Here is a 12,325-nt window from a genome sequence, read left to right on the forward strand (position 1 = left end):
CCGGACACGCCCCTCAGCGCTCTTAAAGGAGCCGCGCCCCCGCCGCACTCTTGTGTGAGAGGGGGTCTCACGCCCCCAGGGCCGCTGCCCCACGGTCCCGGGTGGGAGGCCGGGCTGTGTCCCTGCCATGGAAAAATATGAGGTGCTGCCCTCAACTCAAGCTCTGCCTGGCAATAAGCAGCATTGTGGGGGTGTCAGTGGTGCTGGAGGGGTCTGTGTGGGTTACATAGCCCTGAGGGGGGAGGTCTGTGACCAGGGGACATTTGGGACATGGTGTGGGTGGGTCTGAGTGGATCAAGTGGCACTGAAGGGGTTTATGAGGGGTCTGTGACCAGGATACCCTTGGGGACATGGTGTGAGTGGCTCTGAGTGGGTAAAGTGATGCTGGAGGGGTTTATGAGGGGTCCATGGGCCTGGGGATGGTGTGGGCACCCCTGGGAGCAGCACACAACCAAAGGAGGTGGGGATTGAGCGGCCCTGAGGTGTTCCATGGTCCTGGGGATGTTTTCAGCACAGGGAATGCCCTGAAGGGGAGGTGAGGGAAGGCCTGTGCTCCTCTCAGGGGCTGGGTGAAGGTGGGGGTGTCCAAGGTAGGGGTGTCCCAAAGCCTGTGCTCCTCTCAGGGGCTGGGTGAAGGTGTCCCCAGTCCTGCCCTGGGGAGCTGCAGGTGTTTTCTGTGTGGAAGGTGTTTTTTTTTTTTTTTGCCTCGGTTGTTCTGCCCTAGCTGAGCAGGTGCTCTGGGTGTGCCCTGTGCAGGTACTGGAGCAGCTCCAGCCTGGGGCACTGGGCATGGTGCTGGTGGCTCAGCTGAGAACAGAGCAGGGTGCCCAGAAGAAATATGCAATAAAGCAGGTGAGCAGGTGGTTGCTACGAAAACAAGAGTGTGGCATGTTTGTTGTCTCCAGGGGCACTGTGATAGTAGCAAGAGAGACCCATGCTGGGCAGCTGAACTGCTGGATAAGAGCAGGCTTGCCTGTTACAGTGCTGCTTTTTGGGAAAATGGGAGATTCAGATCAGTTTTGTGGAATGTTGAGGCTCAAAGTGGGGAAAGGGCAGCAGCCTAGTGAGGTCCCCTCAGTGGTCTCAGCTCAGTGTAGAAACACTGTCTGTCACACACGTATTTTCAGCTCTGTTTTACCCATCTCCTGACACCAAAACTGCCCCAAACATGAGGGATTTGACCTGTCATTGAAAATTGATGTCATTTGCACCTTGCTAAGAGTGCTCTGGCTTGAAGTTCCCTGATGTTTCTGTTACAATATCAGCCCTGTCTTTTGTTTGGTGCAGGTTGAATGCATTGACCAACACCAAGCAAATGTGGCCTTGAAGGAGGTATTGGTGCAGTCTTTTCTTTACTACTTCACTTACAAAGACCAAAGTCTTGGTAGAACCAAGTCTTTTATCTGCAAGGATTAGCTGAGTAAATAAGTAAATCAGGTAGGACTATTTGTGGGGTGTGCTCTCTGCCCTCTGCTCGGGCTCAGGCCAGGGTTTTGTAGTAATTGTTGTTATTTATGGATGTGTAAATTCAAATGGATAGCTCTTCTCAGAGGATAGTTCCTTCTCAGACTTTTTTTTTTGTTTTGTGAAGCCAAAGGACAAAACTCATCCTTTTGGCCTTTAAGCTGAAGGAGAACCTTGGTCTCTTTGTAGTTTATTATTAATAACTCGATGTCTAGGTAACATATTTCATTATATGCTCATTTCTCAGAGTTGAACGTTTTTATTGTGAATTATTTTCTCCCTTTGTGGTACCCTTTTTATTTGATGCAAACTTTGTCATAATGCCTTGAGTAAGTAGAATCAGAAATTTTCTTAAAAGGTCAAGAATAGTTTCAATAAAATAGTGGAATAGCACATGATGGATGAGTCTCCCAGTGCCCAGTATGCACAGCATCTGGAGTTGGAAAAGAAGGAGAATAAATGCCTGTGCAGGTATTTTATCCTGGTCAGACCTTTCTGACCTCTTTCTGTACCAAATATTGCATTGCCAGTAAAACTTGTTCAACTTTTTCTGTTGAAATAAATATTGAATTACATCTATTAAAATAAATGCTGTTGGGCATTTGGGAGCCTGGCTCTTTTTAGCTTTTTTCTTTTGTGCCTGCACAGCCGCAAACACAACTACAGGAGAGTGACCTGAATTCTTTTTATCTTCCACATAATCAGCAAATTTGCTGAAGCGGTGAGGATTTGTTAGAGCCCTGCACAGAAACCACCTTCAAGGAAATAAAAATATCTCCTGCCATTGTATTTGCTGAGGTTCAAGCTTGCATGGAGGTTACAGGAAATAATAGCTGCACTTGAAAAATCACCCTGACTTAGATTCTAAGAAATGTTTTCAGGTTAGGATGTTAGGAACTGAAGAAGGGGGTGGTTCACACATCATCTCCCTGTGGATCAGTTTATATCTCTGTTTATATCTCACAAGGCTGTTGCAGTGCTGGGTGAAATATTTTCCTTCTTTCCACATTTGTGTATGCAAATATTTAACAGAGCTGGCACTTTGGAAGAGTTTGATCAGAAATGTGGCATGAACAAGGGAGGAACTGGCTTTGGGTGTTATTTAAGGTCCTGTTAAAGGGAAGGACTGTGTAGCTATAGAAAGCTGTCTCTATTTTATCTTTTTCTGTGCAGGCAATGGATTTGCTAAAACTCTGCCATGTTAACATCTGTACTTACAAAGAATTGTTCCTGACTTGGAATAATGAGGTGAGAATGGAACAGGATCAGTTAAACTGAAATGTGTGGTTGATCTTCTAGGCACACGAGCCTGTTCACAGATTTAAATTTGGGATCATTGGGGTGAGATGCTAAAAAAGAAGGTTTTTTATTTGAAACAATCCTGATTTTTTTTTTTTGGCTCCTGAATACACACACTAAAAAGCTGTGAATATGTATGGATTGGAGTCCATCACATGGCAGACTCCAGATTCTGATGGGAATTAGTGTGCAATTCTGATTTTCATGCCTGCATGAAAACCATTCTATAGGGGACCAAAAGAAGCTGAAAGCCCTGATTTACTTATTGGCAGATTTTCTTCAGTGCTTGGACAGAACCTTTGATGATTTTATGGATGTATTCTTTGATTTGAATCATCCTATACAGCTTCAGATAAGATGCTTGATAGTGGTGGTTTGTTTTATTTGCCAAAACAATAAGCATGCTGTATTTTTCATGAAAGAAATTAAATGTTGTCTCTTCTGTGAGAGAAAAATCATCTCAGAACCCTTTTGTACTGTGAACATCACACCCACCAGTTTGGTTTGTCTCTGTTACCTGCAAACAATTCAGGAATTTTGGTGCAATGTTTTATTGCAGGTCTCATCTCTGTTCCTCTGCCTGGTAATGCAGCACTCAGGCCAAGGAGATCTCTCAGCTCTAATCAGGGAAAAGAGGCAGAAGTCAGAAAAGATATCAAACATGGTAAAAAGTACAGAAGAGGCACCTGTTTGAACTGAGAGACTTGTTGCTTTTATGGTATTCCTTCTTTCTGAAAATCCTCCCTAAAGCCTTCAAAGCACAGGAGGGTGGTTTTCAAAACTCACTTCTGAAAGATATTTGAAAGTTCCTCTGTTTGTGTTACACTTTCATGTCTGTTTCCCTCCACAGGTGGTTCAGAAGTTCCTGGGACAGATGGTGGATGCTTTGTTTTACATACACAAACAAAATATTTGGCACAGGTGAGCAGAAATCTCATTTTCTTTGACAGGCTCCTGTTCTTTGCAGTGTTGGTTCAGCAGTGCTCAGAGCCAGGGAATTTTACTCTTCCAAAAGGAGAAGTAGGGGGTAGAAGTTCCAGACTTTAGATTGTTTTTTTTTTTCACTTCTGAAGTTACCTATTTCCTGAGTTTTGTCTGGAGTACTCATTTGATTGAAGTATTATCTCCTGGGGTTTTTGGGGTTTTTTTGGCTATTTAAAAAATTGTCCATCTCTTTAAATGGTCACATTTTGGTGGCCATGATGGACAAAGTTTGTGTATCTGAACAAGAGAGAACCCTTGCATTCCATGCTCAGATCATTTTGTGTCCCAAGCACAATTTTAAAGTATTTAGAGAGGAAAATAATTGTTTTTTGGTTGATTATCACTTGTATATTAAAAAAAAAAAAAAAAAAAACACAACAAAACACAAAAAAATGTCCAAACCAATTCCCCACCCCCATAAAACCCCAAACCAAACCTTCTGAGGGCTAAAGATGCAGGGAATTTGTAATTATATGTGATTAGACTCTAATTTCACAGGCTGACAGAAATATTTGTGTTGCAGAAATCTGAAGCCATCAAACATCCTGGTGACTGGTGAACCATCCTTCATGCTGAGTGACTTCAGCACTGAAACACTGATGAGTGATGAGCTGAAATGGAAAATCAGAGTGGAAGAAGGTAGACATTTGTTTTGGTATTTTTTCCTTTCCTATTGTATTTTTATAAGATTTCAGTTGTGGTGGATATTTTTAGTCCTCAGAGAAAAATTAGGAAAGAGGAGGAAGTTATCTTCCCTCTCCTTTCTCTGCATTAAGCTATTTGCCTTCTAAATAGGATTTTCATAGGCACTTGTCTGCAGCATTAATTGTGTTCACAAGTGAAAAATGTAGATATGTGTGTGAGTTTCTGCAATCAATACACTTGGAATCCTTTTTAGCTTTGTCCTCAGGAATATCTTAGAGAAATATTCATTAGTTACAGTGTTTTGTAGTTTTTGGAAGCACAATGTCAGCAATGTCACCATATGATTCCTGTTTCTACAGAAAGCAAGTCTTGGATGGCTCCAGAAACATTTGGGTTTTCTTTCACTGAGAAATCTGACATCTGGTCCCTGGGCTGTGTCCTCCTTGATATGATGAGCTGCTTTGTTCTGAATGTGTGTAAGAATGATTTATTAGGGATTTAAAGGGTCCTGGGCTCATCAGGAGATCTGAGTGTGTGGGGCTCTCTGGCACTGTGCTCTTCCCAGGCAGAAGAGATAAAATCCTTACTGCAGGGAATCAGAGGGGACAGCAGCTGCCTTGAGAGAGTCCTGACCCTGATGCAGGATGGAGAAAGAAACTATTTGCCTTTCTTTCCACTTTTATTGATGATGCTGCAGATTGAGCCCAGCCTGAGGCCCACAGCAAGGTGAGTTCTGGCTGCCTTCCCTTGATTTATTTTGTCCTGAACCCCTCCTACTTCCACAAATTAGGAATGTTCACTGCTGTTGGAAAGGGTTAACATTGCTTATCCTCCTGCCTCAACAAATTGAATTATTGAAGACTTGATGTTCCTTCAGAGTGGACACTGAGATGCACAGGTGTCCCTTTTTGCAGTTCTGTCATAAATTCATGTTATACACAATTTTATGAGTCTGAACTTGACACCTAAGCATGGCTTGTGCAATGTGAGCTCTTTCTTGAGCTGTTTGGAAGTAAATTGTTTAAGTTCTGTCAAAAATAATCTAGTCTAGAAGTAATATTAGGGGTTTTTTATATCAAAATGAAACAATGTCTGTAGATTTCTTTCTTTTCCAACTTACCAGTCCTAACTCACTGGTGCTGCTTTTGTCTCTCAAAATTCCAGGGATCTGGTCACTGATCCATTTGTTGGGAAATGCCTGACTTTTGCTGGGGACATCTCAATAAAACTGAAGAAGTCTCTGCCTCCCACAATAAGAGATGAGCTCTTGCAGGGAGGAGTTGAAAGTGTTCTAGGTAATAAGGGGAATAAGATTAATGTAAAGGTGATTTTCACAGGAAATAGACCCTTTTAGTCAGGATGTCTTCTGATTGGAAATAAATTCTTGGCCACTCATTTTACCTGCAATAGAATGGGATATTCTTTGGTGGAGCAAGGATCACTATGCAACTTTTCCTCTAAATTCCTAAGGTTCTCAGCCATTCCTACTACAAAAGTTAAACAGGGTCAGAGGTCATTCCACAGAAAATTTGGAGCTCCACTTATTTTGTTTGCATTGTAACATGTTTGCTGATTCATGCCACAAGGGATCTGCTCCATTATTTTCCTTCTGTAAGGAAGTAAGGAAGCTGTTATTTTAATCTGAAAAGTCTTTTGGAATAATGCATTTAAAGCTCCTATCCCTGCTGATTTAATATTCCAACAGGTTCCCAAAAATATATATATATATATTGTGAATCACAACACTTGGTAATATTGAAATGTTTAATGAGTTGGGGGGAAAACTCTCTTTTCATCAATCCCAAATTTCATTATTTTCATTCATATGAATTCACATCTTGCACAAAACAGAGACAATCTGAGTGCTTTGTGCAAGTGTTTGTGTGGAATGGTTGGAAGAATTTCCTTGGTTTCTCAGCATTCATGCAGGCTTCCTGGGATGTTGAAGAAGTCCAGGCTGAAGGCATTCAATACCTTGCCAGCTTTGTAGAGGATAAAACTGGTAAGGCACTATTTGATCTATTTATTTATTTATTCTGCTCCTTCCTTACATTTTGAGATAATAGGAAGAGGAAAACATTTCTAATGCCCACAAATGAGAATGAAATTGCTCTCTTCCTATTTCTGCAGGCCAGTAGTGATGGGATTGTGGTAGTACTTGTTCTGTACATGCTTTTGTTAACCAGCAGAGGGGTTTTACTGGATAATAAAAATGGGCACTGGGGGAAAAAACCCCTGTGATATTTGAATTGGCAACAAACTGACATTTGAGGAAGGTAATTTCCACAAGCCCTGGAATGATCTGGGGGTAATTCCTGAGGCTGCAAGGCTGGCAGAGCAAAAGGAAGCTCCACATGGCTAATTCCTGTGTCTGTGAAGCTCTGAGGGTGACAGCTGTGTATTTTCTCCCAGAAGCTGCACATTTTTCAAAAGAAGCTTTCAGATCAAGGTTCATAATTCAAAGCACTGTGTTAAATCAGTTATAAAATGCTCTGCCCTTTGACAGCACTTGAATGCTGGCATTGGCTTATGATGTTAAAACTCAGGGTTTTTCTTAGCTTTAATTGATAGGAGACATTTCCCACACAGATTAAAACAATTCACTCTGTTTTGTTCTCTTTGATTCAAGAGCTTTTCTCAAAGAATTCTTTTCCCTACAGCATTCCCCTATCTGCTAACATGCACAGAAGTGATCACTCTTGCCATGAAGGTTCACACAGATTCTCTGGATTTACAAGTAGAAGGCTGCACTTTATTGCTTGAAATTCTTAGTCAAGGTACAATTAAGATTTCCTCCTTCTGCTGGGTCTTGTAAAGATTACTGAACCCATTACCTGCTCAATTAACAATTTTAGGGGATGAATTTAAAGAACTAAAGGAATTGAAGCAGCTTTCTGAATTCTCATGGCCTTCCTTCAGGACTGGCACACAGCAATTCTGTGCTAAGAGTTAATTTTAAATATAGGTTCTAATCTTGTCCAACCAAGTTTTCATGTCATGTGGAGTGTTGCTAGAGGGCATAAATAAGACTCTTGTTGTTTTGGTGTTTACATTTTAAACCATAAAAGTGGTTTTGGGTCTCTTGTGTGGTCCCTGCTGTTGCTTTCATGGCAATTTACCCCAAAACTGCCTGATGATATGAGCTTAAAAATGCTAAGAATTGAGTTTCAGAAAATTAATGTTTAAAGTTTAGCTTATTTTATGTGAAGAAATGCTGCTAATTGAGTATTTTGCTATGCTGATTGCAGGTCAGGGGGTTCAGATTTCATTCAAAACCACTGAAATCTTTGTTCTATTCCAATGTTGGTGGTGACAGCTCTGAAACAGGGGGTGATGATGGCCCTGGATGAGAGTGTGGCCAGCTGCCTGTTACACACAGTGAGGAAACATTCTGAAAATGAAGAATTCCTTTCAATGCTCTGCACATTATTGATGATGGTTTCAGCCAGTGGTGGGTCACCTTGCTCATTCTTTGGGGAATCTTAATATTTTTTTACTTTTTGAAACAAATCCAAGATATAATGCAGAACTTGTGATTTCACTGAGAGGTGTGGATGTCTGTGGGTAATTATTAATTTCATAGTGGTAATATTGGTAAGATTGAGCAGATAATGATAACAACCCTGAAAGTTTAAGATACAATGCTGAGGCTTCAGAGATTTACTCTAAAAGATACAATTCTGTTTTCCTCTTGGTTTGGAAACAAGTACAAACTCTGCAAATAGTAGTGCTTGAGAAAATGAGGGCACAGAACCTGAATTCTATTTTGGACTGTGCCGTGATGAATTGAAACCATTCTCCCTAACTTCTCTGCTTTGTTCTCTTTTCTTGTGAACTTGTAATTGCTAAATATTTATAATATTTTTAGTTGTTTTCAGTGTCAGTTCAACAGTCATCAAAGACTGTTTTTAGAAATGGTTACAGTAGGATTTAGCAGCAAGGGAGAAATCTTCAAAATAATGATTACAAAGAATCATGTCTAAGGCCAAACTATTTCTACCCAGCGTTTCCTAATTCTGAAGCTTAGTTTGAATCATTAAAATGGAAACAGCTAAAAAATCGTAATTTACACCCTCTCAGTTCCTTTCGTGCTCTGTGAACTCCCAGTCTGTGAGGAAGAAGGATGGCCAGGCATGCATTTGAAAGGATCAGATGTGTTAAGTGGATCTTGTTAAAGAATTCGGTCTGTTCTCTTGCTTCCTTTTGTCCAGCTGATGGGCTCATGTTACCTCTCTGTTATCTCAGTTTAAACACGTTAGTGCTGCCTGTTTCCAGGCCAGTGAGTGGGTCAGAAATACCAGATTCTATAGAATTTCTGTGGTTTTCAGAAGTAGCTGCAGAGAACTTAAGGAAAGTTGGAATCATTCCAGACCTTCTGTCAATTTTGAGACGTTTTCTTCATAATGACAAGATCTGCTTCTCTTGCTGCGCTGTTCTCTGGAGTTTGGCTGTGAGTGGTGAGTAGAACACAGGAGTATTGTGCCTGCACTCATGTGATTGAAGGGCAGCAGGTATTGAGCCTAATTGGGTTCAGACATTCCTGTCGCTGGGATTGGATTTTCTCCCATTCTTGTTCCGGGGAAATAGGATGAGATGATCTTGAAGATTCCTTCCAACCCAAACCAATCTGATTTTGTGATTCTGGAGAGTTGTTTCCACAGCACTGCTACCATCACTTCATGATCCAGAGTTAGATAAAAACAAAAATTAATGTGGAGTTTTTTAGCAACGCTTTATGTGATAAAGTGTCAAACTTGAGCCGTTCAGGCCAAGATGTGACCTGTTTTCATATTTACTGATTTGTTTGTGATGTGTTCTTGTGGAGGTGTGTGGTGTTCTGATCATCATGCAAGGCTGGAAGCACAGCTTGTGCACAGTTTCACCTGGTGTGTTTTATTCCCTCTGTGCAGCAAATTACCCATTGGATTTATGGGACAGCTGAATTTCCATCCTGCAGCCTGGATACTGTCAAAACTGTGGTTATTTCTGGAGGCTTCTTGCTGTGATCCCTATGCATAATTTAAATGACAAAGAACACTACTTCCTGCAGAAGTTCAGCTTTCTCCAATAAACAGAATTATTTATTAGTTCTGTAGCACTTGGTTTGGTTCTGTACATTTTTGATTCCTTCCCTCTGCTGCCCTCCAGACTAAAACAATGTTGCATTATTCCAATGCCAGCACCCATTAAGGTTTTACTCATATAGTTTGACATACAATGATAACATTACTTCATTAAATAACTCTGCCTGGTGCATTTCCTTTCTGCTAAGGTAATTCAGAGGATAATGCAGACCAAGCAGTGCTGGCAAGTGCTCTCCCTGTCACCTCAGCAGTGCTTCAGGAGCACCTCCACAATGGAGTCGTTGCAGAGTCTGCCTGCTCAGCTCTGTGGGCACTGGCACTCCAAGGTGTGTGATCCCAGTTTCCCTGTTGTCCCTTGGGCATGGAAAAGGCTGGGATGTCCATGTGTCAGTGGTGACACTGCAATCCAGGCTGCTGGGCTGGAGAGGCTCTGCAGATGGCAGCAGAGTGAGGAACTTGCATCCTCTCTGGGTTGCTCTTCCCTGCACTCGCTCTGTGGCTCCCTAATGAAGCCATTTTTGATGAGCTGTAGCAATTAAATCACCAGATACTGCTAATAGGGAGTCCACTGGTGGACAGCTAATTTGCTTGGTTGATTTGGAACAGTATTTCATGTTAAAAAAGAAATAATCTTTCACTATCATTTGCACTAAGGAACCCATCCTTGCAGTACTACTTTGTCTTATTTCTTCCTCATGCAACAATATTGTCACATTTACCTATTGCCTGCCCTTGTGCCATCATTCCACTGGGAAAAGCTGAGCAAAACACTCTCAGCAATCTCATTTCTATTCCCCATTAGCAGAATAAGTTGAGTATTCAGGACTCTTTATTCTTCTGGCCTGAAGGATACTGAAATTTTGGGGTTTTTTGTGTGTTTTGTTTTTTTCTTTAAAGGTTGCTTAGCTGACAGTGACTATGAGCCCACAGCAGCACTTCTGCTGGATGCACTCAGGATGAACCCACAAAGAGCAAGGCTGGTGCAGAATGGCTGCCTGGCTTTAGCCAGCCTTGTGAGGCTCTCAGGTAACATTCAGCAGTTCTGCTTTAATTCATTACCAATCAGCTCCATCAACATGAAAACAATCATTAAAATCATTTCTGCCCTGCATGACAGTGTCAGCTGCATATCTGACCCTGAAGATATCTTCTACTTGTACAAATTATGTTTCAGAATAGTTGTTAGGAGGACTGAAAATAATGGGCACAACTTGCTGCAAACGTGCCATGAGCCAGCTGCTGAGGGGATGGGAAGCAGATGCTGCAGTCTGCAGCTCCAGCAGTGTTTGTCTTCCTTGCAGAAACTGCAGCTTTGGCAATTCTGCTGGACTCAAAGGGCAGTGGAACAGAGCTGATCAAAGAGGAATATCACCTTCATTCCCACCAGCCAGGGGTGGCAGAGGCTCTGTGCCTGCTGATGAACGAGATGGTTCAGTATGGTGAGATGGCTGCTGCTGCTGCCACTTGTTGAGTGTCCTCCTCTCTCCCAGCCCCAAAATCAGTAAAACCACAACAGCAGCTCTCAGGGACATGTTAGCTGCTCTCAGGAAAGACTTTATGTCTGAGAAAATTGCATTCATCCTCCTGAGAATTCACTCCACTTGTTCCAAACAAATACCACTCTGATGGTAAAACATTTTAACTTCATTTTCCCTTGCCTCCTCCTTGTGTAGCTCTGTCCTTTCCCTGTGCTCCTTCAGCTCTTGCTCCACTGGCAGTTGTGCTGTAATCATAAATTTTCTTGTTCATTGGCACTGCAGATGACGTTATGCTGAATATGAGGTCCCAGAAAATGGAAAAGCTGCTGTCTGAAATAAAACTCCAGTTTCCATTTAGCACGGTATGGAGAAGTCTCTGTGATAATAAAATAAATCAGTATATTATTTCTGGTGAGGGATTTGATCATAGTGCAGAAATTTAGAGAATTAGCTGCATGTGGAGTGAAGAGTGAGTTTGGAAGCATAGTTCTAATTACTGAGAACAAATGGTTGAAATTTGTTTTTCTTGTTGTTGTTAATACCAAAATTAAAAAAAATGTTCGGGTCTCTTGCAACATTACATTAATTTATTACAGTCCTCATGCTAAACCAGGCTGAAGTTTACAGGAATAAAGCCATAAGTATATTACATCCAATTTATTTTTGGTTTGGAAATGGCATTGTTAACAAATAAAAAAAAAAAGAAAAAAAAACAAAAAACCCAAACCAAAACAAACAAACAAAAACAAAACAAAAAAAAAAAACTCCAACAAAATATTTCTGACAGTTTGTGGAAAAAATTAACTTACATTGAATTTCACCAAGTAGTCACTGAAAAAAAAAAAAAGAAAAAACCAGCAAAGTTATCAGAGCTATTTAATGTGTTACACTAATATTTCTTCTGCAAGGGCTTGCTGGCAAGAAACCAATAATTAGGTTTGTTCATCAAGCCAATAAAACTGGTTAGTCTTAATTCTGCTGATTTTAGTTATGTATTTACAGAATTGTTTTCAAAGACAGTCACAAACTGTTCATTGCCTGCACCCCTAAAATGAACACTGCAGCCACAAGGTAGCACAGAAAAAAATAATCACAGATGGGGAGAAGCTCCCTCTCCTGTTGTAACAGCAGCCACTTCAAAGACCTGTGTTAGACACATTGTTTTTATTAATAAATGAATACAAAAATAAGTAGAGCAGCAAGGTAATCTTCTGTCTGACAATTCTCATGGTTCCCTTCAGGACATTCAGACCCTGGTGGATGCAACACTTTCGAAACTGAGGAAGGAAAAATGCTTTGTCTGAGAACAAGACTTGGCCACTGCTGGATACAAAAGCCTGGATCCTCCAGAAGAGGATTCTTCTCACCAGA

At 41.2% G+C, this 12,325-nt stretch overlaps 1 protein-coding gene across 1 annotated transcript; it reads left to right on the forward strand.

Moving 5' to 3' along the window:
• Positions 1-127: 127 nt before the first annotated feature.
• STKLD1 (serine/threonine kinase like domain containing 1) lies at positions 128-12,258 on the forward strand. The gene is made up of 19 exons (XM_036393795.2): positions 128-142; positions 757-852; positions 1,288-1,332; positions 2,638-2,712; positions 3,323-3,427; positions 3,614-3,684; positions 4,271-4,386; positions 4,752-4,864; positions 4,958-5,118; positions 5,557-5,687; positions 6,311-6,394; positions 7,053-7,169; positions 7,709-7,843; positions 8,721-8,849; positions 9,665-9,802; positions 10,374-10,502; positions 10,778-10,915; positions 11,237-11,316; positions 12,196-12,258. Exons 1-19 carry the CDS (start codon positions 128-130, stop codon positions 12,256-12,258), a joined length of 1,941 nt encoding a protein of 646 aa, XP_036249688.1.
• The last annotated feature ends 67 nt before the right edge of the window (positions 12,259-12,325 follow it).

This window comes from Molothrus ater, chromosome 20 (genome assembly GCF_012460135.2).
Source record: "Molothrus ater isolate BHLD 08-10-18 breed brown headed cowbird chromosome 20, BPBGC_Mater_1.1, whole genome shotgun sequence".
Lineage (NCBI taxonomy): Eukaryota > Metazoa > Chordata > Aves > Passeriformes > Icteridae > Molothrus > Molothrus ater.

Bases quoted from the DNA above. Each gene is read 5' to 3' on its own strand.
- STKLD1 (XM_036393795.2), top strand. The intron at 2,713-3,322 runs GTGAGAATGGAA...GTTTTATTGCAG, and splicing joins TCCTGACTTGGAATAATGAG to GTCTCATCTCTGTTCCTCTG. The intron at 10,916-11,236 runs GTGAGATGGCTG...TTGGCACTGCAG, and splicing joins GAACGAGATGGTTCAGTATG to ATGACGTTATGCTGAATATG.